General features: G+C 43.2%; 1 protein-coding gene across 4 annotated transcripts in view; it reads left to right on the top strand.

The window, feature by feature from the left end:
- Positions 1-1,810: 1,810 nt before the first annotated feature.
- Slc26a5 (solute carrier family 26, member 5) overlaps positions 1,811-27,770 on the top strand; it is a 56,604-nt gene continuing 30,644 nt past the window's right edge. For 2 of the 4 annotated variants that reach the window (NM_001289788.1, NM_001289787.1), the window contains exons 1-3: positions 5,409-5,517; positions 20,036-20,237; positions 21,053-21,192. Coding sequence is in view for 3 of the 4 variants with exons in the window: in NM_001289787.1 (NP_001276716.1) it covers positions 20,086-20,237; positions 21,053-21,192 (292 nt within the window). In the remaining variant the exon portion in view is untranslated. Of the gene's footprint in view, positions 1,886-5,408; positions 5,518-20,035; positions 20,238-20,335; positions 20,489-21,052; positions 21,193-26,738; positions 26,850-27,770 lie in introns of those variants that run through there. The other 2 variants (NM_030727.5, XM_006535818.1) reach the window with 2 other exon arrangements.

Here is a 27,770-nt window from a genome sequence, read left to right as displayed (position 1 = left end):
AGAAATAAATAATGATGCAAGCCCTGCCATGCAGTGGTGGTGCATGCCTTTCATCCCCGGACTCAGGAGGCAGAGGCAGACAGATCTTTGTGAGTACAAGGCCAGCCTGGTCTACAGAGCAAGTTCCAGGACATCCAAGGCTACACAGAGAAACCCTGTCTCAAAACCAAACACAAAAGAATTAAAATATAAATACATGCATAAATAAATAAAGATGGGTGGGCACAGCACCTGAAACTCAAACTATAAACATCTCTGAGCCAAGTAAACACCCGTATTAGGGTGAAAGGTGTCACTTGATAATTATTTTAGGGTTCTGGGTGCTGCCCTAGCAGTAGTGTTTAATCTGTCCATTCACAACGGTTCTACACAAGTATGGCTCTCGAGCAGCCTGGGTACTTGTGGGGTGAGGGTAGAAACGCTTAGCTTAGGGCTCCACTCCAGACCTACAGAATCCAACTCAGCATCGTTAACTGGGTCCATGGGTGCTGCGGGTATACTTATAGCCTCAGAAGAATTAAGCTACAAGGCCAGTATGTGACAAGGCAATCTTAAAATGACAACGGCCAAGTTCCAAATAACTGACAGCAAGACAGCCAGTTTCTCCTTGGAAAACTTCCCCACAAGGACTTGTGGAACTGTCCACAACGTTCTAGGGGGAAAAAACCTGTTTTACAACATGCCCAGATTCCAGTACTCCCAGTAGCAGGCGGCCTGTCTCCCTGATGCACTTAAACAGAGCTCCCTCCTGTGAAACAGGAATCTGTAGCCCTTCCCTGCATACAGGAACCCAGGCAATGTCACCCCAGGCCTTGACCAGTCAGGCTGGTTTCCCTGTGAGTAGCAACAGCAACTGATGCTCTTTCAGCTTTAAGAGGGCGCCACAGTCGGTCATATGACACTACATCTTGCAACCCCAGAAAGAACAAATCAAAAAAGAAGCATTTCTGATGAACCAATCATAAGCTTTGCTAAGCCATACAAGCAGAGCTGGCTGTGCATTGAAATCGTTTCCGCCCCTCACCTTGTGGATGCTGGCATTAGCCAGGGCTTGCAAATCCTAGCTGTTGGGAGTTAACAGCATTTCTTTCTCGCTCCTTTCTCTTTCATTCCTCTTTTCTCTTCGCCCTCTTTCTTTGTACCAAATAACATGGTAATCTGCACCAGCGCTTTGTGAATTCTAACTCCAATGCCCGTAAAAGAACCACCTGCTGCTCAAAGCTTAAAGAAAAACACCTTCAATTGTCATCCGTTCCCTAAAATGTATAATTGGCTGATGCCCGAGTCAACTAATGATTATACTTATTTCATTTACATAATACCAAACCACACTTTCTTTTTATTTATTTATTTATTTTAATTAGGTATTTTTTTTATTTACATTTCAAACGCTATCCCAAAAGTCCCCCAGACCCTCCCCCACACACACACTCCCCTACCCACCCACTCCCACTTCTTGGCCCTGGCATTCCCCCACCCCACCCCCACCCCCGTACTGAGGCATATAAACAAACCACACTTTCTATTGAATGCTCCTGCAGCCTCCCCAAAGAAAGCTATTCAAATTCTACACTGACAAACTCGCCAGCCACGACGGCATGAGAGCTGACTGTCAGCCCAGTCACCCGTGTCCTTGTAGATAATTGTACCCAAATCTAGTTTTCCCAGTGCATCTTAGAAAGTTCTAGATGTTTGAGAGGAGATCTGTGGAGACCAGGGAAGCCGGAATCCCGGGCTGCGAGGCGAGGCGGGGCGGTCTCGAGTTACAGCTCCACCACCCACTGGGCCACCCGCACCTCCTCGAGAGCTCGCACCTGGACAGTGAAGTGGAGTTCACTGCAGCGGCGGCTCCGCCCAGCGCAGCCCCGGGCAGCGCTGGTGGCCGGTGAGTACGCGGGTGGGCGGGCGGCCAGGGTCCCGGGCTGTCTGGAGGGGACCTCTGGCCCACCAGACCCTGGGCTCTGACTGTCACCTCCTCTCCTATGGGCCTGATTCTTGTTCTCGTCTCCTACTAATGACCTGACTGCCTGTATCCAGCATCCTGTTCCCACACCCTGTAGGGTAAGATTATCAAGAAGCTCTCTCATCCAACAAACTTCCCCAAACCCTTTTGCCCTCTCAGCTCGTTGGGGATGCTTTGATTGGCGGGACCTCTTGAGGTCTCTTTGATGTTCGCCTTGACTTCATCATTTCCAGTGTGCCCTGGGCTGGCCTTGTCCAGGGACCCTCTTAGCTCTAGCTTGTTTGCATCCACTCCTCTGCAGAGCATCTACTTCCAGTTTAGTCGGGTGGACTCTGCTAGCACCTGCGTATTCTGGGTTCCAGGAATGGGCCCCCTGCTAAACACTCAATAAAGCGTGAACTCTGTCTTCTACTTCACAATTAGTAAAGTGGATTGCTGTGCGCTTTCCTGCCCTGAAATTGGTGTTGGTCTCTGGCCCAAAAATCCTATGCATCACCAAATCCCTTAGGTGGCAGGTGCTCTTGTGTAGTGTTTCTGCAGTGTTTGTAGTCGGTAGAAGCCCTTAGTGTTCAACCAACTTTACTGGTGATAACTCTGCCTCCTTTAGCTTGCCCATGGGCCAATCTCTGCCCAGGACACAAGCTTGACTTTCTTGGTGAACTATCTTGCATGCTAAGATAGAAAAACTGCCAGGATCTGCTGGCCCTGGTCTGACATGAAGAAGGAAGGGGGAGATGCAGACCTGTGAGGGGCTTGTGATACCGCTAGAACTAGAACTAACAATAACAATACTAATAATAGTAGTGATAATGTAACGTCAACAACAACCAAAAATGGAAGTTTGGGGGAAGATTCAGCTGTTTCCTATCTGAAAAGGAGAATTGTATGCATTAGATATCAATGTATTATCTACCAGGAGTGTCCAACGTTTGACATTATGACTTGACATCAACACTAATGTGTTGGGCTTTGCTCGTTGCTATCATGGGATGCATGAGCCCCATGGCCCAAGGTACTGTAAGTTAAATGCACAGCAAGGCATAAAAATGGAGGCAAATCTGAGATATGCAATAGGAAGTCTAAGCATTTTTAAAAAAAATAAAATAAAATAAAATTTGAATTTCTGGACTATGGAGAGTGCCGGGGACCAAAACTCAAGATCTAGCCCAAGCAAGCCCCCACAATGAATTGCAGCCCTGGCTAAAATACACTTCCGCCAGCCCATACTTCTACGTATGGGAGTAGAGAATTGCCTTGTATCAGAATCCCATAGCAAGGAGAGGAAATGAAAGTCAAACCAGTTTGCAACAGAAAGAAACTTAAGGGTAAAGAATTCCTAGGTAAGGCTGATACCGTAAGTGTACTGCTGGACAGCGCTCTGGTCTGTTACGTAACACCGGGAGCCCCATTCTGTCGCACAGAACTGCCTTTTTCTCTCCTTAACTACTCTGAAACTAGACAGAATTACATGGTCCTCATTAATTTATGAGTGATACCAAAAGGATCGGCTCAATCCAAGTACTTCAGTGTCTTCTGTGCATAGACACTTTGCTAAGAGCTGAAGGATGAAGACGCGTACAACCTCCCCTTAGCTGAATGGAAAGGTGTAGGTGCAAGTTTGCCCAGCGAATTTGATTGACAGTCCAAGTCAATTTTCAGCTCATTTGCAATGCCTTCTGGATATTCTAATGTATCTTGTAATAACTCTTCTGCCCTTGCACATGTCAATGGTCCCAAAGAAAACAGTTTTCTAGGACATACTCTGGTGTTTGCATTGCCATCAAGACAGTTGACATCAATAGGTCACATGAGGAAATTATGTTCTTCCTTTGCTTGGCTTTGCTTTCTTTCTGACTAGTGAACTCTTGAAACAAAGTCAAGATGGATACAATTAATCTTTCAGGGTCTCTACACTATATTTTTGTCTAAGTTCTGATTTCATGAAATGTTTTCTTTTATTTTTTTGAGTCACGGTTTCACGTAGCCCAGACTGGTTTCTGACTACATAGCCAAGGATCACCTGCTCATACGTCCCAAATACTAGGATGACAGGGGTATGCCACCATCAGCAGCAGCTTTGGGGATCAAATCGGGAGATTCCTGTATGCTAAGCAAGCACTCTATTGAGCTATGTTCTCTGTAAACACCAGAGTCACCCTTGAAAGCTAGTGGTGACAAACCTTTCTCAAGGTCTAACAATGCTCAGGATTTCATCTCTAAGAAACTGTGTGCATTCAAAGTGTGGCATACCTTCCAGAAAACTCCCAGTGTCCAAGTTATGGAACATCAAACAGAGAGCAAATAGATAGAGGGGAACAGACATGAAGCCAGGATGTAGATAAGCAATCTGAATGGATGCACTATCAAATAGAACAACCTAGCCTCTTGAGGATGTCTTTTATGAATGAGGTGTACCAGCTGTGCCATTTGTGAGATTTAAAAGACTCATACATTTTGTAATTAAGCAAGATCACTTTTTAGGTTAAAAGCATCCCACCCTCACCAAATCTCATGTACCCCAGGCTAGCCTTGAATTCACTATGTAACTGAGGCAGGCCTTAGATTCATTGTCCTGCCACCCCCAATCCCTGTGCACTGCGAGTGTGCACCACCACAACCAACTCTCTCATTTTTCTATTTTTCTTGCTCTCCTTGAGGATAAAAAAGTACTCCCTAAAAGGTTTGTTCCCAGCACTGATGCTCCATTTGAGAGAACCGTTTCTCACACACAGTTCTGTCCTGATGAATATCAGAATGACTGAGTGGCCTGCTAGTTCAAGCTTATAATCCTAGCTACTCTGGAAGATGAGACACAACTATCACAAGTTTGAGGCTAACCTGGACAATTTAGGAGACCCTGGCTTAAAATAACTAAAGGGAACTAGAGATGTTCTCCTTTAACCAGTATAAAGCTCTGAGTTTGATACACAATAACACACACACACACACACACACACACACACACACACACACACACACTGAACCTTGTCTCTCAAACACCCTCACAGTTTGTCTTTAAGAAAAATATTCATTTTGGGTTTTTTTTATATATATCATGTAAGTATCATATGCCATATAAACCACTGTGATAACGGTAACTATGTCTTGGAAGGGAGTGGGTTAATTATGAGTGTCGAGAGCTGATGAGATTGTGCAGTGGGTAAAGGTGCTTGCCCCAGGCCTGCAAGCCAGATTTGATCCCTGGGACTCATGTGGTAAACAAAGAGAATCAACTTCCTGGGGTTCCATCTGACTTCCAGGTATATACTATGGTATAAATCACACACACACACACACACACACACACACACACACACACACAAATAATAATGTTTTAAGAAAAGCATGGGGGGGGGGGGGAAGAGTACAAAATATTCTCGATATGATTTCCTTCATAGAACAAACCAGAAAATACGGGTTGATTTTTCTGTCCTTCTTTGTGTAGGGAAGGGCTCATCGTCCCTTTTCCAGCCCTCGGCAGTTTACTGCGGCCCTGTACCTGGAGCTCTGGCTGGGTGGTCATCTCCTGCCCTTGTGCTGTACGTTGGATCTAGGTGAGTAAAAGCCCTCTTGGGAATACATACCTATGAGCAGGTCAGATAGGTAGCAAAGGGTCGTGCCTGAACCAAAGAAATCCTTACATTTTCTGTAGGCCAGGACCACACACTGCAATTTGGAAGGATTAAAACCTAGATCTGGATCAGGCTAATTAGATTTAGGTCCCTCAGCTTTGACTTAAGCCTATTCTTAATGGCAAGTATGTGGCCATGGGTCAATGCTGGCATTGACTGGGTAGAAGTCACTGAATGAGTGAATCCATGAAGGCCATGGCTTTAATCCACTAAGTAGGTGTGTGCACTTAGTAAGTCACAATTCTGTGTGTAACAGTAGGACAGTACAGGACCAGTGGCTCTCAACCACGTATGGAGATTTCTATTGTGCTTGTATTACCTAGGATTCTACCTTAAAATAAAAGCATTAGTTTTAAAGCAAATATTTTTAGCTCATTGGCTTGGTAACCCAGATATCTCTAGTTTTGAAAAGTTCCTTGAAGAAAGACTAGTGTTCGGTCAAAATAGATTACCAAGAACTGACCTGAGACCCTGTCCTTGTGAACAGAAACAAAGTCCTCAAAACTTCCCTCATACACAGCCAGCAGCAGCCCCACGCTCACCAAAGGCTCACATGATGCACACGCATCTCTCAGCAGTGGTCCAGGCCGGGCTTCAGTGTATCCAGGCACAGGACTGTGCTGTGCCTCCTCTCTACTCCCACAATGCTTTGCTGCGTTCTCAGCTTCCCATCTCCTTTGATGGGTGAAACTCTCGCCTATCTGTGTTGATCAGCTGTTCTGAAAGGCCCCAGGAGATGATAGCATCTCTTCTCTGGGTATCCATGCCAGTGTTTAATAGCCTCTTGAAACTGCCGAGAAGTGCTCAGCAATTGTGTGGTGGGGAAGGACGGTGTCAGCAAGGAATAAAGATGATCTCTCGCCTCGACGGTAGCTGAAATGTGAGTTTCTGTGTCCAGGCTCAGATAAAAAGTGATCCTCACACCTTTCTCAAGTAGCCAGAGACGATTGAATTTCTGGACCAGGGCAGGAAAACAAGAGCATGTTGCTAACCTTGCTTAGTGCTGGGGACCTGATCTTCTTGCCATTACATTGTCATTTCTATCATTCTCATTCTTGAAAAATTATCCTTTGATTTAGAGATAACTTATGACAATGTGACTCTTTATCTTCATTTTCTTTACTCCTGTCTTCATATCCTAAATTACCTATAATATTTAAAAAAAAAGTGTAGATAGTAGACTGTCAGGTTAGTACAAGAATGAAAGACTTGAGCTGAGAAAGAAAGAGGTGGTGAGCGAGTGGCAAGGAGCCATATTTAATTTCTTCCCCCCACCCCCCTTTGGTTCATCCTCCAGCTTCCCATCCCACCTGTATTGGTAAAAATGTACCTGTGACTCAGGATCCTTGTGTTTTTTGTGGACTTCCATACAGTGTGTAGAGCAGCAGCTCCATGGGTGACCTGGTGACCTAGATTCACCTGATCTGACCCAGATGGCCAACCCCAGGGTCTTAGTTAATTCTCGAGAATGTCTTGAGCTAGGGGATTCTGAGACCAGAAACCTAAGACCCACAGGACCTGTTCTCCTCCACCCTTCCAGCCACCATTAAAGACAACTCTAATACTGGACTCATTTGACAAGCTTATTGCTAATCATAAGATGTCACGCTTTTGAGCATAAGTATACGAAAGTAAATGATTCTTTACCAACTGCTTACAGTGAATCAAGAGTTGAACAAAGGCACTAGAAAGATGGCTTTATCATCATAACTTTATTGGAAACCCCATGATTGTTAACCTCAAGGGCACGTTCATAAGGTTCTGTAAAGCATTAGTCCTCCCGTATACTGAATGAGTATAGATTGTACAAAGTTTGTCTTGCTCCTTAAGATTATCTTTACTTTACATTTTAATTTTTTATTCAAAATAATTGAAATGCTGTAAAACATTAGAAATGACAAAATTTTTCTCTACTACTCCCTGTTTAATTGTCACTAATGATAAGATCTCCTTCCCTTTGAAGAGTAATATTCCATTGTGTGGCACACAGTATTTCCTTTGTCCATTCATCTGTTCATGGACGCCAGGCAATCCATGTCTTGCCTCTTATGATTAGTACTAAAATGACATGATCCATGTGGCTTTGGGAAACCTTGTCAGTAGAATTATTAGAGTATATGATGATTCTTATCTATAGTTTTTTGGGGGGCCTATTCTGCTCCCTAAAATGGCCCAACTTACTTTCCCACCAACAATATACAAGATTTCCCTGGTCTTTGTACCCTCACCAATACCTGTTCCCTTCGTCCCTGCTTTCCTCTGAAAATCATCTAACAGGTGGAAGGTGACTGACTCAGTCGGGTGGCTCACCTACATCCCGACTGTCAACCCGCTTTATCATGAAATCTTGGCATCCTTGGTCGTCTCTGTATGTTACTCCTGAATTTAATGTCAAATGCTTGAAGACTCCTGCATTTGCAGAATTCTGTAAAAGGAAAACAGAAACATCTGTTGTTCCTGTCCTGACCCTTAACACCTGTCATCGTGTAACTAGTCAACAGTTTCTCCTATGGAAAAGCTAGAAGACTAAGGTAAAGAAAAAGAGCACAGCACCTCACCCCCTGCCATTTAACGCAAACACTTAGCCATCTTCCCTATATGTGTACATATTCCATGATAAAGAGTACATTTGATACATTTTAGCATACACCTGCTCAGATTGCAAAATAGGCAGTAATAAATCAAAAGCTAAGGTAAGAGAGCAAGCAAGAGCATTTGCTTTTCTCTCTCCCAGAACTCCATTTAAATGGCTGCAAAATTATGCACAAAGGGAAATCTTTGAAGAGAATGACGTAGGAAAGTGTTTGAAAGGAGGTTAGTGACCAAACAGAACCAAGAACTAGTGTCAGCGGTTGGGGCAGTACAGTGTCCTCTGGACATGACTGTACCAATTCTCTCAGGAACTCACAGCAGCTGTTCTTGGCTGGACAAGATCAGCCAGTCAGCGTTCCAGCATGAGTCAGGAGAGGTGATGACCCTAGTGCTAGCTAAAGGAGAAAGCACGGGCTTCGGGAAGGCCAAGCACGTGCCATTGGGTGGTCCCACACATCACGTGAATAATAAGCATACATTGGACACAGTGGAGTATAAAAGAGATAGATAGATGACAGATAGACAGATAGATAGACAGACACACAGACAAACAGATTCACTAGAGCACACAAGGGAACAGAATACAACATCAGAAGGAGGGTTGGGTGTAGGGTGGATCCAACAGAAATAAGAGGGAAGAGTATGGGATGAATATGGTCAAAATATATCGTATGCATGTACAAAAATCTCAAAGACTAAAGATATTATATTTTTAAAAAGAATTAAAGGACAACCACAAGATTCTCAAAGAAAACACACACAAAGAAAATGTCAAGCATGGACCCTTCAGAGATGAAAACATGCATGAATGGGGATGTCTGAAAGCAAAACAATGTATCAAAGTTCTTGTGTGTTAGTTGTAGTGAACTCCAGTTTCTCATAAGGGTGTGAACCCTACAGGGTACAATTGGCCCTCAGTATTCATGGAGATTGTATCTAGTACCCTCCTTAGTTGCCAAAATCCACAGGTACCCAAGTTGCTTATGTAAGTATTTGTATACAATCAACACACATCCTCCCGTGCACCTTAAGTAGTTATCTGGAAATTATTTATAATATATAATACAATGTTATTTAGAAAGTTGTTTGGGGAAGATGATAAGGAAGAGGTCAGCCTACTCAGGGCACAGTTGTCATCTACATCTTCTCTATCTGTTGTTGGTTAGATCTGTTGAACATAGGATGCACAAATACAGGGAGTCGAACACATTAAACTTCTGCGTCTGACACTCAAAAGAAGGGAAAGCCTGCCCTGCAGACTGGCTCTTGCCTCCTTACTCTAACATGAAACTAGCTGCCCACAAGGTCCACTCTGTGCACAAAGCCTTCTCTTCTCTATTTTTGGGAGTGAAAAGCCTAATTCTAGAGTATGTATAGACCAGACAGTGGAGGAGAGCACCCCGAGTTAGATTAAAAAAAAAAAGTTTATGAAATCCTTAACTTGTAAAGAAAATGTAGAATCAAGAAGAATCTGATGGGGCTGGAGAGATGGCTCAGTGGTTAAGAGCACTGACTGTTCTTTCAAAGGTCCTGAGTTCAAATCCCAGCAACCACATGGTGGCTCACAACCATTCGCAATGAGAGCTGAAGCCTTCTTCTAGGATGTCTGAAGACAGCTACAGTGTACTTACATATAATAAACAAATAAATCTTGAAAGAAAGAAAGAAAGAAGGAGAAGAGGAGGAAGAGGAAGAGGAAGATCCTGACATATAATGAAGCAAGAAAAAGAAACAACAAAAGATATCATGCTATTGCCAGAGGGAAGAGAATTCAAGGGAAAGAAAATAATTTTTTAAAAAATCTGGGTACCATTAGAACAATTAAAAATATATTTCTTACAAACAACAAAAACAGAATACTATTAAGAAGAAACTAAAAAATAAAGCAAAAATATTACAACAAATTTGTACATATTAATAAAATTACACTTTATTACCCCTGTTCAACATAGCAAGACCCCATCTAGTAATATAGGAGTAGTAGCAATACTGATAATAATAATAAATATTTCTTAGCCTAAAAAGTAGTTTTTAAAAGTTCTTACATTGCTATTTGTTTTGTATGTGTATGTGTGTGCACATACATGCGGGTCATGGCTCCTGCGGTTTAATCTGCAGTAGCTGATGCCCTCTTTTTACCATGTGGGTTCCAGCCCTGGACCTTGGGCTTAGCAGCAGATGCCTTTACCGTCTCTACCATCTCTCCATCCAAATAAAAAAATCAAATCTCTCAAATTGTGTAGCAAAGAGATGAAGAATACACCAAGAATATGCAAGAATGAGGCTAAAAAGAAAACAACTCAGTCAATCTACTAGAATTTCAGGAGAAAACAAAAAACAAGGGGAAGAAATTGACTAAGAGATTACAGGGGAAAAAATCCTATAGTAAAATGGACTCAACAGGTTATATGTAGATAGATAGATGGATAGATATATAGATAGATAGACAGACAGACAGATAAATAGACAAGCTGATTGCCTCTTTTCCTTTATTGTAATTATCAGTTTCAGAGGGCATGGGACACATCCAAGGGGATGAATGAAGGAAATGGAAGAGGAGGTGATGGTATAACTATTTTTTTCCTAGCGTTTTAATGTAAACAGGGGTCTATCAAATGACTGGTTACCCAGAAATAAAAAGTTTCAACGTCAGGGGCATAGACTCTTGGAGCTTTCTCACAGGAAAGCCAAACTTGTCTACTGAAGACTGGCAGAGAGCCTCTCAGGAATGGATTGAGTCCTGTGCGATTGATTCTTTCAGTTTTGTTGGGGAGCAAGATTTCGTACTTAGAAATCTATTGCCAGGAAAATCATCACTGGTATCTAAAGTTGAAGTGAAGCTATCTTCAGGCATTCAAAGGCACAGACCATCCACTTCCAGCAGCACTTCCTGAAACAGTTGCCTGAGGATGTGTTCCACCAAAATCAGAGCTAAAGTACAGAGGAAGATGTGGAGTTAAAAATGGTGGAACTAACCCCCAAATACAATGACTGTGTCCTGTTATGACATTGTTTCTCAAGCTCAGGTGTTGAGCACCATGGCACATACCAGGAATCCCACTACTCAAGAGACTGGAACAAGAGGATTTAATTCAAACTCAGCTTGGGCAGAATAACCAGACCCTACCTCAAAATCAAAACAATAAACACCAGGCTTAGAAAAATTACAGCAGGTAGCTTATAACATATCCACTAACACCGTCAAGTTATGAATCTATCAACTTATTTATTAATGCATTGATTAATTCAGTACTGGTAAATCCCAGTGCTTGGATCTGCCATCTGAGAACCAACGCTTCAACACAAGAGTCTTTGCTAGAGGAAATAAATGCTTGACAGCTAAATCACAACAATGAGTGAGTCCTCCAGAACCCTGCCAGGGAAGACACAGTTCAGGGATGCTTCCAAAACGTAAGCACAGAGAAGCACCCAGAGAGCCACTCTCCCCCTCATTTCAGATGTGTTCACAATGTGAAAAACCAGTCAACTCTAAGGGAATAGCAGCTAAGAAAGTAGTCATAAGAAAAGTTAAAATGTGGTGGCGTATGCCTTTAATCTCTCTGGATGCAGAGGCAGGAGGATCTCTGTGAGTTTGAAACCAGCCTGGTCTACATAGTGATTTCTAGGATAGCCAAAGCTAGAGAGAGAGAGAGAGAGAGAGAGAGAGAGAGAGCCTGTCTCAAAAAACTGGGGGAGGAGGGAAGAAGGAAGGAAGGAAGGAAGGAAGGAAGGAAGGAAGGAAGGAAGGGAAAGAGAAGCTAAAACATTGGAAAGGCAACAAGTAGAGTGGGGCCTGTCTCCGTCTTTGTTCCCTGCCATTGGATCCCCATCCTGCTACCTGACCTGCCTGGCTGGGCCTAAGTGAGGATGTGCCTTGGAGGACTAAATGTCCCAGGGAGGAGTGGTACCCAAGGGGATGGTTCCCTTCTCTGAGGAGAAGGGGAGGGGGCAATGGAGGGAGGGACTTGGGGCAAGACTGGGAATGGGGAAGGGGGGCTGTGATCGGGATGTAAAATGAATTTAAAAAAACAAGTTGTTGGGGAGAAAATTGGAAAGGCTGGTGGCATAGTAGTATATAACTTTAATTCCACCCCTCAAAAGACTATAGGAGGATGATTAAGAGTTCAAGGCCAGCCTCAGATACACAACAATACAAAGGGTTAAGGATATAGGTGTTTTGTCATAGCGCTTGTCTAAGATGTGTGAAGCCCTGGGTTTCATACCCAGCACAACATAAAACTGATATAGTGGAGCACACCTGTGTTCCCAGCACTTGACAGGTAGAGGCAAGATCATAAGTTGTAGGCCCTTCTCAGATGCACAGTGAGTTCAAGGCTAGACTGGGCTACAGAGACCTTGCCTCACAAGGGGAAAAAAAAATACAAGAACAAGATGATAAACATGTTACAAATAAATATTGAATAAATAAAAAAGCAAGAGAGGGCCAGACATGAGGCACACCCCTTTAATCCCAGCACTTTGGAAGAAGCAGGAGGATCTGTAAATTCAAGGGCAGCCTGATCTATATTATGGGTTCTAGGATAACCACGGCTACATAGAGAAACCTTGTCATTTAAAAGATAGATAGATAGATAGATAGATAGATAGATAGATAGATAGATAGATAAAATAACAAGATAACAAGGAGGGAAATCAGATAATATGAAAATTAAATAAGCCTATTTCAAAAAGTTATAATAATAAAATATGAACATTAATTTAAAATATTTAAACTTCATTATTACATTGGGGTCCTAGGGGCATGTATGCCACAGCACATCTACAGATCAGAGAACAACTTAGTGAAATCGGTTCTTCCCTTCTGCTGTGAGTCTAGAGTCAAACTCAGGCAAATACCCTCATCCACTAAGCCATCATACGTGCTGGCCCTAAGCTGTTTTAATTCCTCTACTATTTAAATAACATAGCCACAAATAGTGGAACAAGTGCTGAATCTGAGAAAACTAGAATCAAATCAATGACATTCAAAGCTGGAAAGCTGAAAGGTACAAAGGTACATGGTGGCAGACTGGAGAGATGGTTCATTGGGATAGAACACGCTCTTTGCAAGAATGAAGACCTGACTTTCAATCTCCAGCACCCACATCAAAAAGCTGGGCGTGCCTGCAGCCTCAGCATTAGGAGTCAGAGTCAGGTGGAACCAGAGAGCTCACTGGTCAGCCAGCCCAGTGAAAATGGAGGGGCTTGTGGTTCAGTGAGAGACTCTGCCTCAAGGCAATAAGGTGGGAAGCAATAGAAGACATCCAGTGTCCTGCTTTGGCCCCCTACATGTATGCACATGTGCTTGTTCACACACACACACACAGAGAGATAGATATCACATATACACACAAAAGAACTAGACACACTGATGCAAGATGCTTCAACAAATGTCTAATAGAAATTCCAGAAGAGAAACTAGGAAGAAAGAACTGACCTAGTTGGTTATATAGGTAAATAGACCAAACATAGAGATATAAATTAATGAAAATATGGGTTCATAAACACATTTGAAAATTCATTTTTCATGATGAGCAAGTCTAAATTTGATAAACTTTAAATATATACAATTTTACTGCTTAGAGCAATGGTTCTTGATTCTAGAGTTTTTTTTCTGAAGTCTCACTGTATTGTCTGAGCTAGCCTCCAATTCTAGGCTCAAGGGATCTTCTGCTGACCCTCCCAACTAATTGGAACTATAGATACACACCACCATATCCAGCTATCCAGCTATTTAGAAATCAGTCATAGTGGTTGGGTGAGTGCTAAGATGTAATATCAAGAATAGAGAGCTTGGGAAGTGTTATATCTCAGCTGGAAGAGTGCTTGCCTAGCAGGAATGAAGCCCTGAATTTGGTTCTCTAGCACCACATAAGCTAGGTATCATCTCCTGGGGGTGGGATGAGGCAGAGGCATAAGGATACAAAATTCTAGGTCATCCTTGTTATAGAGTGAGGTTGGAGCTAACCTGGGCTACAATCTATCATCCAGAAGAAAAGGGAAAGAGGAAAAACCTAAACACACAGCACAACCTTACCAAATTCCACCCTACATTACCAAAATCAAATGTGCCAGAGACTGGTCTGGAATGAGGGCTAGTGAAGCCAGTTACTTGGGAAGCTGAGGTAGGAAGATCACCAGTTCAAGGCCAGCCTAGGCAATATAGTTAGACCTGGCCTCAAAACAAACGGCAAAATAAAAGTCATGTACAAAGCCCAAGATTCAAGCCCCAATACAACAAATAACAATAAAGAGAAGCTAACTAATAATCACAATCATAGTCACTTAAGGGACTAGAACCACAGCTGAGGGTGTAGTCGCTTGCCTTTTTATCCTGTGCTCCTTCACGGGGCATCCAGCTTTATCCAGTCTATGCTATGGTGACCAAATGTTATTATTTCAGTGGGGAAACACCTGGGCTAGCCAGTAGTCTCCCTCCTTCCATTGTCACTTGGAGAATTTTTTTTTATATAGAATAGAGTTTATTTAGGGCATGGGGAGTGGAGTTAAGAGAGTAGTAGAAGCAGAGAAAGGCAGAGAGAAGGAGAGAATAGAGAAGTAGGAGCCGCCATGGCCATGTAGTGAGAGGGGGGAAGGGAATGGGGAGAGGGGCAAGAGGTAAGAGGCAAGAGCATAAGAGCGAGATTTTTTTAAAGCGTCTGCCATTTAAATTCAGCCCCAGTTTGAATCACCACCTTCCTGCAGAGGTCCTAGAGGTTGTCTTGTTAAGATTAATGATATTTCAAGCATTCTTGGTTGGAGGATAAGTCTTGAAATATATCAGCTTTCTGTGGTCATCACTGATCTATGCTTAAAAGAATTCAATTTCTTCAACAAAGCTGAGAGAGAGGGGTTGTGATCAGGAGTCACCACTGGCAGTGAGAGGACAAAGAAACATGGCGTGTGGGGAAGCAGCAAGACCTGTGGCTTCAGAGCAGAACCTGCATTCTCCCTCTCAGGCCCTCTAAGATCTGATTCTTCTCCCTCCCCCCCACCCCCCCATCACCCCACCCCCACCCCCCCCCACCCCTGTCTCCTCTTCTGTAACCACAGGAGCAGGCTTCCCACCAATGTCTTCAGTGTTTCAACCTCCAGTGCTTACCGTCTCAGCGTCCTGGGTAGCTAATTAATCCTTTATGAGATTTTCCTTGAGCCCAGCTTCTCTTTTGGCTTTAACCACATTTCTTTATAAACATTAAATAATGACAACTGGGAACATATACCCATAATTAACGGGATGTAAACAAAGGCAGATAAACATTGTCGTTATCAGTCTAATGCACACTCGAGGCAGCTGGATAAGAGCATCGTCTGTGAGCTGGGACAAACCTTACTCAAGCCCAGCTGTCGCGATGGCATCAGAGCCTGAGGCACTTTATCTGAATGTGTGGGCAATTCTGCTGATGTGGGCGCTGTGATTCTTTGCCTGCAGTTTCCTGACAGCTAGTGGTTGTAACTGGTTTTGATTATTGTGTTTCATAAGGCCCCTATCAACACAAACTGTCCATATTTTTTAATTCTGTTTTATGTGCTCATATAAAGTATGACTTATAATTAGTGTCAACATTGTTTAAATATTATATATACATATATGTATACACACACATATATTTGTAATAGCAAAATAGTGAAAGAAGCCCAAAATTAACTTTTTTTTAAGTTTATTTATTTTATGTATATGAGTACACTGTAGCTGTCTTCAGACACACCAGAAGAGGGCATTGGATCTCATTAAAGATGGTTGTGAGCCACCATGTGGTTGCTGGGAATTGAACTCAGGACCCTTGGAAGAACAGTCAGTGTTCTTCCCCACTGAGCCATCTCTCTGGCCCCCCTTTTGGGGGGGGGAATAATTAACTTAAATCATTGTAAATATATTAGAAGATATCATATACCCATTAGAATCTATGTTTATAAAAACTTTAGTGACATAGCAAAATGACTTTAATACAATGCTAAGATAGAAATCAAAGCTGCTAAAATGGTTTCTCAGCCATTTAAATAGGCCATATATAGGTATTGTGCATATATGTACATTTATAATATATACTTAATACATATAATTTATGGATGAAGTATAAGTTTCCAACTGTTTACAGTGGGCATAATAAAAAAAGGGAACACGTTTTATATATCCAAAAAAATTCAGTCTCATTTCTTGAACCTTGATTTTTTGCTTGTTTCTTTACCAACAATCTCTTGGTCTCATCCCCAAAACTTCCACTCTCCCCTGTGCTTCATCACTTCCCACGGGCTTGCCTACCTGTAAGAAGTATTTAAAGGAAGCCTATTGCAGCAGATATCCTAAGGCAATGAATGATAATTTACTGGTCTCTAAGTATAACTAAGTTCTATGTTACAACCTAACATGTAAACAGAAACTCAGTATATATCATTTAAATGAATACTTAAATCGGTATCTCAGCCCTTGTGAAATAGAGCAGGTCAAAAAAACAAAATGTAACTAGGTAATTAAATGTTAATATAAAGAGCCATACCGTGGCACAAGCCTATAGTAGCATCTGTGTGGCAGACCAAGGCAGGAGGATTTCTTGAGTCCAAGAGTTCAAGACCACCCAAGGCAACATAGTAAGCCTCCACCTAAAATACAGATTTCTTAGCTACTGAGATAACAATTGCTGAATTATGAATACTATATTCTAAGCCCTTTAATTTTATATTTACCCTTGATGCAGCATTGTAAGGGTAAATTAAACACGCCATGGAATATGTTGCACACTGAATGCTCTGCAGCTGTTTATAGCAGAGTTCTCCTAGAAAGAGCACCAGGATCTACTATTACTTAGCAAGGCCCCACAGACTTGCCCACCAGCCAATCTGTTGGAAACAGTTCTTCAGTGGAGGCTCCCTTTCCTCAGGTGACGTGTTTGTGTCAAGAAACTAACCGGCACAGATGCCCTAAGACAACTCTCTCTGATACCTACTCAGCCTCAAAACCCCAAGATGGTGTTCCCTGCTTGTGCGGGCTCCTAGCTTCACACACAGAATCTATTCACACCTTAAAAGATTAAGTGACACTTTGAGCAATGGTCAAATTCTCTTCTTAGAATGTTCTCTCTGGAAACATTGATTTACGATAAGGGAGCAGAAGAGGCTCAATGGTGATTGCCGGGGACCAATGAGGGCATTAAAGAGGAGGCTTTAGTCAAAGGAAACGCAGTGTCACCTTGCTGGAGTAATAAGTCCCGCAGAGCTGCAGCACACACAGTACCCACAGCTAGCAATGAGGTGTTACACATTCACAGTGTTATCAAGGAGGTAGATCTAATTAAATGTTCTTATCACAAAAATAACAAAGATGGGGAGAGAAAGCTCCCAGAAGTCATGGGTGTGTGTTTGGTGCTGATTGTGGGGACAGTTTCATGGGTATATACTAAACCCTAAATTCAAGCTTTTTAACTATGCACAGTCTTTGCACTCCAATCACACCTTAAAATGTGATTTAAAAATAAACATAAAGACAGAGACCAAGACCCACAGAAGCGAGTAATTCCCACGTGGATTCCACAAGCATTTTTGAGCCTGTGTACCAGTCATCAAATATAAACCACCAGAGTGGGTTCTGTTTTATTTGTTGTCTGTTGCTGTGATAAACATCAGACCCAAAAGCAACTTGAGGGGAGAGGGTTAACTTCAGCTTAAAGTTTCTATAGTCCATCATCAAGAGAAGTCAGGCAAGAGCTGGAAGCAGGAACCAGGAGATGGGAACTGAAGCAGGAACTGAACCAGACACCCTGCAGGACTGCTGCTTCCAGGCCTACATTCAGCAACCATGTTTTTATAGCCCAGGCCAATCTACATCAATTTGTAATGAAGAAAATGCTCGGCAGACATGTCCCTGGGTCACTTCGATGGAGGCAGTTCTTCAATTGAGGCTGCCTCTCGCCAGGTTGTCAAGTGGACAAGCAAAATCATCAGGACATTATAACGTCACAGGTTGTCCTACAACAGCTTGTGCATGGTGCTCACTCCGTGAACTTTAAAAAGTAACAAATTCCAAGGCTTGGGGAGGTATCTCTGTTGTCCAAGTGCTTGCCATTATAAGCATGAGGGCCTGAGTTCAATCTCCAGTACCCATATAGGATGCCAGGCAAGGTACCTTGTTTCTATAATCCCAGTGCTGGAAAGTTAGCCACAGTAGATGCCCAGGGCTCATTAGCTGGTGAAGTCCAGGTCCCAGTCACACACACACACACACACACACACACACACACACACACACGCGTGCGTGCGTGCACACATGCATGCATACATGTGAAGAGAAAGAGAAAAACATTCCAATATTGGAAAACTAAAACCAGACAGTGTTAGGAGGTGATCTTGACACGACCCCAGCTTGGAAAGCTAAGGTCCAGAGAGCACACATTGTTTACAGAACATGGTTGGAATAGGAGATATCTCCCTCAGTGTAGACGCTTGATCCCCAGCTGGAGACTTTAGGAAGTGATGGCTGGCTGGAGGGAGCAGGTCAGCAGACAAGATTCCAAAGGACTCAGTGTCCCTCCCCACTCCCTTCCCCTCTCCACCTCCCCCACTCCCCACCCCATTGTTTTTCTCCCTTCTTCCTGCCTACCATAAGGTAACCCACTCTGTTCTACCATACCCTTCTGCTACAATGGAATGGAAGTATAAACTTTAAAATATAATTCCTCCCTTAAGCTGTTTTGCTCAGGGGTTTGATGGCAGTGCTATAAAGCCTGGCTGACACAACCTTCCTACCACAGCTCATTGGTCAGACCTAAACCTTGCAGATGCAGTTTGTTTAAAAACTGACTAGCCCTTTCCAGTCTTACCCTCTTCTTCTTCACTCTTATTATCTTTGTGTTTATTATTTTATCATTGTTATGCATGATTTTTATGGTTTTTTTTAAAGGCTGGATCATTCCATGCAGCTCATGCTAGACTAATACTATGTAGCCCAGGCTAGACTTGAATATCTGATTTTTCTGCATCGGCTACCCAGGTCCTGAAACCTTTTCACTTTTATTATGTATAAATGCCTGTTATGTCTCATTTTTTATTTAAAAAGTAAGTCCTTGAGATTTATTGATAGCGATGTGTAAATAGCTACTTTATTTCTTTTAGTATGCACTGTTCCATTTGTGTGTACAATGTGTGTTTTTATCACATGCAAGTAGGTATTTGCATTGCTCTAATTACTACTGTATTTCTCCGATGAGTATTCTTATATATCCATGAGTACAACCTGTTGGGTTTTTGTTCTGAAAATATTTTACTTACACAAGTAATTCTCAGTATGTATCAAAGGAAAGGTAACAATCTGCTACACTGTTCCAGATATAGCCAACTTTAAAACATGTCATAGTGCAGTGATGGTTTTAACTTGGGACTACTGTTAAAGTCACCAAGGACTTCCTCCATGGGGCTACAAGCCTCAGCTCTGATCAGAATAGCAAGTGAAACTTTAAGAAAAAGGGTAAAATACCTCACAAGACGTGAGGTCAATTTAAGGACCAATCTTACCATCTTTCCTTTTGTTTGCCGAATAGCTGGCCAGAGTTCACCTGACTCACACTTCCCCCTAATGCCGAGCTATTGACAGGGACTGCAGGACTGTCGTTAAACTTACCATGAACTCTTGCTGAACACTTACACGTTACCTATTTATTGCTCTGAGGGGGAATAAATAAGGTTTATGGCTTTTTTTTTCATTTATTTTTGCTCACTATATTTGTAAGTAAGCACAACTCTACACAACAATATGGGATGTGTTCTGCAGTTCCCGAGAAATCCTCAGAGCCTAGAACATCTTGAGGAAGAGACAGCTTTTACCATCTAAAGTGGGATTTTTTATTTTCTCCCTTAGTGGCCATCCAGAAATGCTTGTCTCCTGCTGTTGGTGAATAACTGCAGACCATGGATCATGCTGAAGAAAATGAAATCCCTGCAGAGACCCAGAGGTACTACGTGGAAAGGCCCATCTTCAGTCATCCTGTCCTCCAAGAGAGGCTGCACGTCAAGGACAAAGTCACAGAGTCCATTGGAGATAAGCTGAAGCAGGCATTCACGTACGTTTAACCATTTCCTCCTCTGCGGGCGTTTTGTGTGAGGGTTGCAAGGTCACGTGTATAAAGGAGGGGTTTCTGGCAAGCAGGAGGAAGAACGAATGGCGAATGGCAAGTACTGCCAGTTTGCAGATCCACCCACGGTGGTTCTGGTGGTATGGGGGTCTTGGTTGGTCACGTGAGCACCGTGTATTTCACCGTGGGTCCTAGTTTCAGTTCTGTTGCCGTAATAAAACAGCCTGACAAAAAACAACGTAAGTGAGAAAAGGGTTTCTTTAGCTTACAGTTCCTTTATTGCAGCCGGTCAAGGTAGGAACCGCAAGCATGAGATCCACAGCCAGGAGTGGAGGGTGGATCCTTGATAGCTCTCTCCTCCTCTCCCGCGTGGGCAATGGTGCCACAATAGACTGGGTCATACTACAGTTATCAGTCAAGCCACTTCCCACAGATATGCTCATAGACCAATCTAGACAATTCCTCATTAAGACTCTCTTCCCAGATGATTCTCAGTTATGTTAATTTAATTAAACTAACCAGCATCCACCATGTTTACTGGTTTTCGACTGTGCCTTACATCTATGTAAAGGTTTACGTATCTGTTCTCAAATTCTCCACACAGCTCTAGAACACCTACCCCAGCCCCCCAATTGTCACCCAGGCCTCTCTGTCGTTGCTCCCACCACGTTTAGTAGCATCTTAATTGCTAATTGTGGATTGCTCCTCATCACTCCTGGAGCTGAATGTTAGAAAACCCCTTAGTGTGAGGTCCACAGAGACGTTCCTCACTGACAACTGGATCTGGATCTGTGTTTTCCTAGGTGTACTCCTAAAAAAATAAGAAACATCATTTACATGTTCCTGCCTATCACTAAGTGGCTGCCAGCATATAAATTCAAGGAGTATGTGTTAGGTGACTTGGTCTCGGGCATAAGCACTGGGGTACTCCAGCTTCCCCAAGGTTAGTATAACTCACTGCTCTCTTGTTATGGTGTGTGTGTGTGTGTGTGTGTGTTTCATTGTTTGTTAGTCTTACTCTCATCTCCTCAAATAACCACATTTGGCTCATGTTCATCACAGTTTCAAATACATGGCTTGTTCTGTTTGGTTTGGGGTTTTCTCATATTGTTCTAGTAGCTTTTGCCTTTCTAAACTATTTTTTTTTTTTGAAATTTAACCTTTAAGAAGCCTTGGATCATTCACAGTAGAAAGTGATGGTACTGATTTGAAGATCAGTCAATTTTGCTATAGTTGCAGTAGAGTTCTTGCTTCTAGGCCTATGACATAACTGAAAGCAATTATGGTATACTGAATTTCCTTTACAACCCTGTGAGTTTATCTGTAATATAAGAATGTTAGAAAATATCAATTTGTGAGCCAGGCATGGTGGCAGGCACATGCCCTTAATCCTAACACAGATGGATCACTGTGATTTCCAAGCCAACTTGGTCTAAATATCAAGTTCTGGGTCAGGCAATGCTACACAGTGAAACCCTGTCTCAAAAATAAAAAAAGAGTACGTACACATTTTTAAATTGTAAACATCATAAAGGAAAGGACAGGACACTGGAACACTATAGGGGAGCTAGCTTACGTAAAGAGGTATTGAAAAGTTGTTTGGGGGGGCTGGTGAGGTGGCTCAGCAGGTAAGAGGACTGACTGCGCTTTCAAAGGTCCTGAGTTCAAATCCCAGCAACCACATGGTGGCTCACAAACCACCCGCACGACCTGAGGGAGCAGAGGTACTAAATTCAATTCCGTATAGCTACAGTGTGTACTCATATACATAAATAAATACATCTTTAAAAAAACAAAAACAAATAAACAAAAAAAGTTGTTTGGGAAAGTGGATTCAACATGCACTAATACAGCAACTGTAATTAAAGGACTTGGTGGATCACACAAGAAAAGGAAGATATCAAAATAGGAAAGGGTTGGAGTAAAGAAGAATTGAAAAGAGAGAGGGAGGGGATGAGCATGTAAGAGAGAGAAGGGACAGCCAGAGTCAGGGTGTGGTCCAGAAAAGAGCTGGCTGTGGTCAAGGGGCTGGAAGAAGGCAGGATACTAGGATTGCAGGAGCATATGGTGACTATCAGAAGTGACAGTCAGGATGCTGGCTAGACACTGTTGCCCCCGAAGAAAACTCATCAACAAATGAAAGGATTTTTTTTATGACGATTTAAGAAAGACAGAGGGGGCTGGAGAGATGGCGCAGTGGTTAAGAGCACTGGATGCTCTTTCAGAGGTCCTGAGTTCAATTCCCACCAACCACACGGTGGCTCACAACCATATGTAATGGAATCTCTGGTGCCCTCTTCTGGCCTTCAGGCATGCATGCAGGCAGAACACTATATACATAATAAATTTTAAAAAATTTTTTTTTACTTCTTATGAGAGAGAAGAGAGAGAGAGAGGGAGAGAGAGAGAGAGAGATGTTAGCCTGGCCTGGTGGTACAGGCATGTAACCCCTGCTGTTCAGAGGCTGAGGAAGGGAGATTATATGTTAATGGCCTCCCTAGACTACAAAGAGGAGTTTTGCTAGGAATCAGACTAAAGGAAAAGCAGTTTAAAGTCAGACACACATAGTAAGCTACCGGAACACCAGGGATGGCTGGAAGAAAACAAACCTTAGTGACAAAGAAAAAGAGGCTTGTTATTGTATAATGAGAAGCTGAAATACTAGAACGTCAATGGTTTCTATTCAAAATTGTTAAACTAGGAAACGAATACCACAACAGACAACTGGAATTTGTGAACCCACATTGCAGAACACTGTGCACTGACACATTATCTACTGAGTCTCTCAATCCCGTGTCATTTCCATCTTTGCTGCAGGGACTGCTGTGTGCTGTAGGATGATAGCAGCTTACTGGCCTCTGACCCCCATGCCAGCACGATAGCAGTGTCTCTAGGGTGTACCAGAGAAAATGGCACAGAAAAGCAGACAGACGGATCTCTAGATGATGCTCATGCTTTTCTTTGCTAGAAATAAGGTTTTGAAGGGCCAGGACTAGAGTGACTGCATCACTGCATATGAAGCAGGGATGCTTTCTGACTCTTCGTTTGCTCTTTGTTTCCCCACAGAGCATTAAAATGCAGTACACAATATGTACTCACTGATAAGTGGATATTAGCCCAAAACCTAGGATACCCAAGATATAAGATACAATTTCCTAAACACATGAAACTCAAGAAGAATGAAGACTGAAGTGTGGACACTATGCCCCTCCTTAGAATTGGGAACAAAACACCCATGGAAGGAGTTACAGAGACACAGTTTGGAGCTGAGATGAAAGGATGGACCATGTAGAGACTGCCATATCCAGGGGTCCACCCCATAATCAGCATCCAAACGCTGACACCATTGCATACACTAGCAAGATTTTATCGAAAGGACCCAGATGTAGCTGTCACTTGTGAGACTATGCCGGGGCCTAGCAAACACAGAAGTGGATGCTCACAGTCAGCTAATGGATGGATCACAGGGCTCCCAATGGAGGAGCTAGAGAAAGTAGCCAAGGAGCTAAAGGGATCTGCAACCCTATAGGTGGAACAACATTATGAACTAACCAGTACCCCGGAGCTCTTGTCTCTAGCTGCATATGTATCAAAAGATGGCCTAGTCGGCCATCACTGGAAAGAGAGGCCCATTGGACACGCAAACTTTATATGCCCCAGTACAGGGGAACGCCAGGGCCAAAAAGGGGGAGTGGGTGGGCAGGGGAGTGGGGGGGGTGGGTATGGGGGACTTTTGGTATAGCATTGGAAATGTAAATGAGCTAAATACCTAATAAAAAATGGGAAAAAAATGCAGTAGATGCATTTAGAAGTGTCCTAGGAATCCCTCTGAGATCTCAAAGCTGAGGATAAAGAGTAGAGGGATACCAGGAGGCTGAGAATGATGGCACCCAGAGCTCCTGCCATGCGTCACTCCAGCAGAGTGTAGGAGGGAGAGAACACAGATGCACAGTGTAGAATGCAAATTTCCTAGAAGGAACTGACACCTTATGCATTTCCTTTCCACCTAAAACAATTGAGCAGGTGCAAGAGCCACTGTTCAGAGCACAGGCCACCTATCTCCCGTGGGTTCTAGAGAAACTACCCCCTAATCCTTGAGTGAAAAATAGCCTAACAGCTTTAAAAAATAGACTCAAAAACGAAGGAAGGAAGGAAGGAAGGAAGGAAGGAAGGAAGGAAGGAAGGAAGGAGACAAACCTCAAGTAAGTCCATACATCCACATAGCCTTTTTCATAATGGCCAAACCTTGAAAGCAAGATGTCTCTGAATAGGTTAATAGTTAAAACAAAACAAAACAAAACAACCAACTACGGTACATCCAGAAGATGGAATACTTAAAAACAAAGAGCTCGCTGTGCATGGAGAGACATAGAAGAAACATGAATGTGTATCTTTAAGTGAGAAATGTAGATCTGAAAGGCATGTAGTATATAGTCCCAATCATGTAATGCTCTGAAACATGCCCTGGAGACAGTAAAAGGATCAGCAGAGTAGGGATTTGTGAGGTGGAAGGGACAGGAAGGTAGAATGCAGAGGACTGAGGGCCATAGGGGACCATTCAGTATCGTCCTGTAATGGTAGGTGCATACAGGACACACATCAGAGGGAGCCCAAGCCATGGGAGATAATGATGTCTCATTGCAGGTTCGTCCTTTGTGGCAAATGTGCCACTGTGATGTGTGAGCACTGACAGTGGGGACAGCATGTGAGGGGACAGGAAGAATACAGAATACAGGACCTCTCTATACGGTCCAGTTAGTGTATTGTGAACCTAAAAATGCTCTGAGAAAGTCCATTTTTAAAAAGTAGGAGAAGTTGGCAGGTAAAGGCTGGCAGGAACTGGCAGGAACTGGTGGGGGGTGGGGGGGGCTGTGGAATAAAGAGAGGGCCCCTGCTGTGCAAGACTATCCTCTGGCCAAACTGCAGCCACCTTTAGGAGTCTAGCTGGGCCTGCACAAAGACCACCACAGCCTGGCTTACTCACTGTCACCCACAGTTGGAATGAGGGATCAAGGAGTGTCATGGGACCTTCGCCTGCATATCTGGCTACCTCTCCTACTGAGCTTATGCAAGTCTGCCCCACTTGCACATGGCTCCAGAGTCCCTGGGAGAAGCTAGAGTATTGGTTCTCAAGCTGTGGGCCTTGACCCCTTGGGGATTGTGTATCAGGTATCCTGCATGTCAGATATTTATATTACGATTCATAGCAGTGGCAAAATGACAGTTATAAAGTAGCAACAAGGTAACTTTATAGGTGGGGCTCACCACAACATTAGGAAGGCTGATAGAGATGGGGAAGCCATTAGCCATGCTGGTCTGCACAGCTTACAGCGTGGCTGCTTCAAGGTCGCCCATGTTCCAACTGTAACCCTCAGCCATTGCTCTGTAAGTAACCCTGATAGGCTCACTGCTTCCTCCGAATGTGCTTTGGTTAAATCATGTTGTTGGGATCTTAGAAGGAAGTAGATATTACTCATGTCTCTCCCCAAGGGGAGGAATTTTAGCCACAGCACCCTAAAGGGGGTGACCTGCATTTCTAAAGACTCTAGGAATAAAGTATCAATTATTCTGTTTGGAAAACTGCAAACCTGGAAGTGAACCAGGCTTGGCTCACTTGGAAGATACCTGTCCAAGACTACATACAGAATGAGCAGATGGCAGCAGAGGGGTCGGGGAGACCATAACTTCTGATGTGAGACAAGTGAAGAAGTCTAGGCGTCAGGTGGAGGGGAATGCACAGGCCAGGAGATGTTACCGTGACGGATGCTGATACCAGAGGGGTCTTCCGGGAATCCTCAAACATGCCATTAGAGACAGCACCATCAGGACCAGACTGTACCTGTCAAGGGACATCTTTCTACTCTTACCTGTGACAGAAGGCAAAAAAAAAAAAAAAAAACTCCACCCATGCAAACGGGAGATGACAAGGCAAACCGCCTGGTTTAGTTACTTGCCTCACTGTTGTGACAAAACATTGGACAAAAGTAGCTCACGGAGGCTTCATGTTGGCCCAGTTCCAGCGCAAAGTCTGTCATGGCGGGGAAGGCATAGCAGCAGCGGGAGGCAGCCGGTCACATTCCATCTACAGTCAGGAAGCAGAGAGAGCTGAGCGCTGCTGCTCAGCTGACTTCCTTTTAAATCAGTCCAGGGCTTAACCCCGGGGAATGGTACAACCCACCTTTAGAATGGTTTTTCCACCTCAACTAATCTCATCCACATTACCAAAACCTCACAGGCTAGCCCAGAGGTTCCTCTGCAGTGAGTCTAGATCCTGCCAAGTTTACAATCAGTGTTAGCCAACATTACTGCTGCAACCTGGACTATATAGACACCAGATTGTTTGTGGGGTTGAGGCAGAAGGGACGGCAGGCCAGACACATATAGTTACAATAAGTAGGGTACCACCTGTTTATCAGAAACCAAGGGGTAAAAAGGAATGCACCGGTTTGTTTGCTCACCGTGACCCGTCTCTGCTCTCTGGTCCTGCAGGCTTAGCCTTCGCCATGCTGGCAGCCGTGCCTCCGGTGTTTGGCCTGTACTCATCGTTTTACCCCGTTATCATGTACTGTTTCTTTGGAACCTCAAGACACATATCTATAGGTAAAAACTTATACTGGAAAACCTAGCCTAAAACTCTTCTTCCAAACTTTGCAATATGCTTGCTGTTATTGCTTAATAAGCCTTTTCTGACTGAGTACCTATTGTTTCAAAAAATGCTACTGCACTCTGCTGAGGATGTACGTTGGTAATTGAACACTTGTTCCGACTGGGTTCATTCTCCATCAATGAAAATGTTCATTCTCCATCAATGTTCCCTCTTCCTCCTCCTCTTCTTATTCCCCCTCCCACTTCTCCAAGATTTCTAAAACAAATAGCTTTCTTATAATCTTGATTAATTAAGTGGGCAATTTTCTTGCATAAAAGAGTGATTGTTGAAAGCTATAAAATGAGGTTAATGCTTTATTTTATAATACACTTGGCTTGTGTCTGGTGTTCCTTCTTATTTAATAGTGATATTCAGGGTTTCTGATCACATTGTGTGTACATGCATCTTCATCATACTTTAAGTCCCAAGCTCTACATGTTCTCTCTGCACTGCATCTAGGAACAGAAGCATGTGAATTTAACTATATCAAAGCTTTGTGAGGCTATCGGCAGCAAACTGCTGCAGTGTTTCAGATACCTATTGCTTGGTAACAAATGCCACCCAACTTTAGAAGCTTATATTGCATATCACTTTTTAAAATATAAATTTAAAATTTTTAAATAAATAGGATTCATGAAAAACAGTCATTTTCCTATCTCTTCTAGACCCAAGAGGTCAGCATTTCAGAAGGCCTTACCCCGGCAACTCCTCCTCTCTCCTAACTGCTTCCTTTCTTCTTCCTCTCCTCCCCGTCATCTCTTGCCCAGGTGGTCCCAGGCTGTCCACATGGCCTTGCTAGAGCTTTCTCACACATGGTGACCCAGGTTCTGTAGAAGCTTTGATGCTTTTGAGCTGGTAAGATGGCCCAGCTGGTA

The sequence above is a fragment of the Mus musculus genome, chromosome 5 (genome assembly GCF_000001635.26).
Source record: "Mus musculus strain C57BL/6J chromosome 5, GRCm38.p6 C57BL/6J".
Lineage (NCBI taxonomy): Eukaryota > Metazoa > Chordata > Mammalia > Rodentia > Muridae > Mus > Mus musculus.
This window is presented reverse-complemented; position numbering and strand designations above follow the sequence as displayed.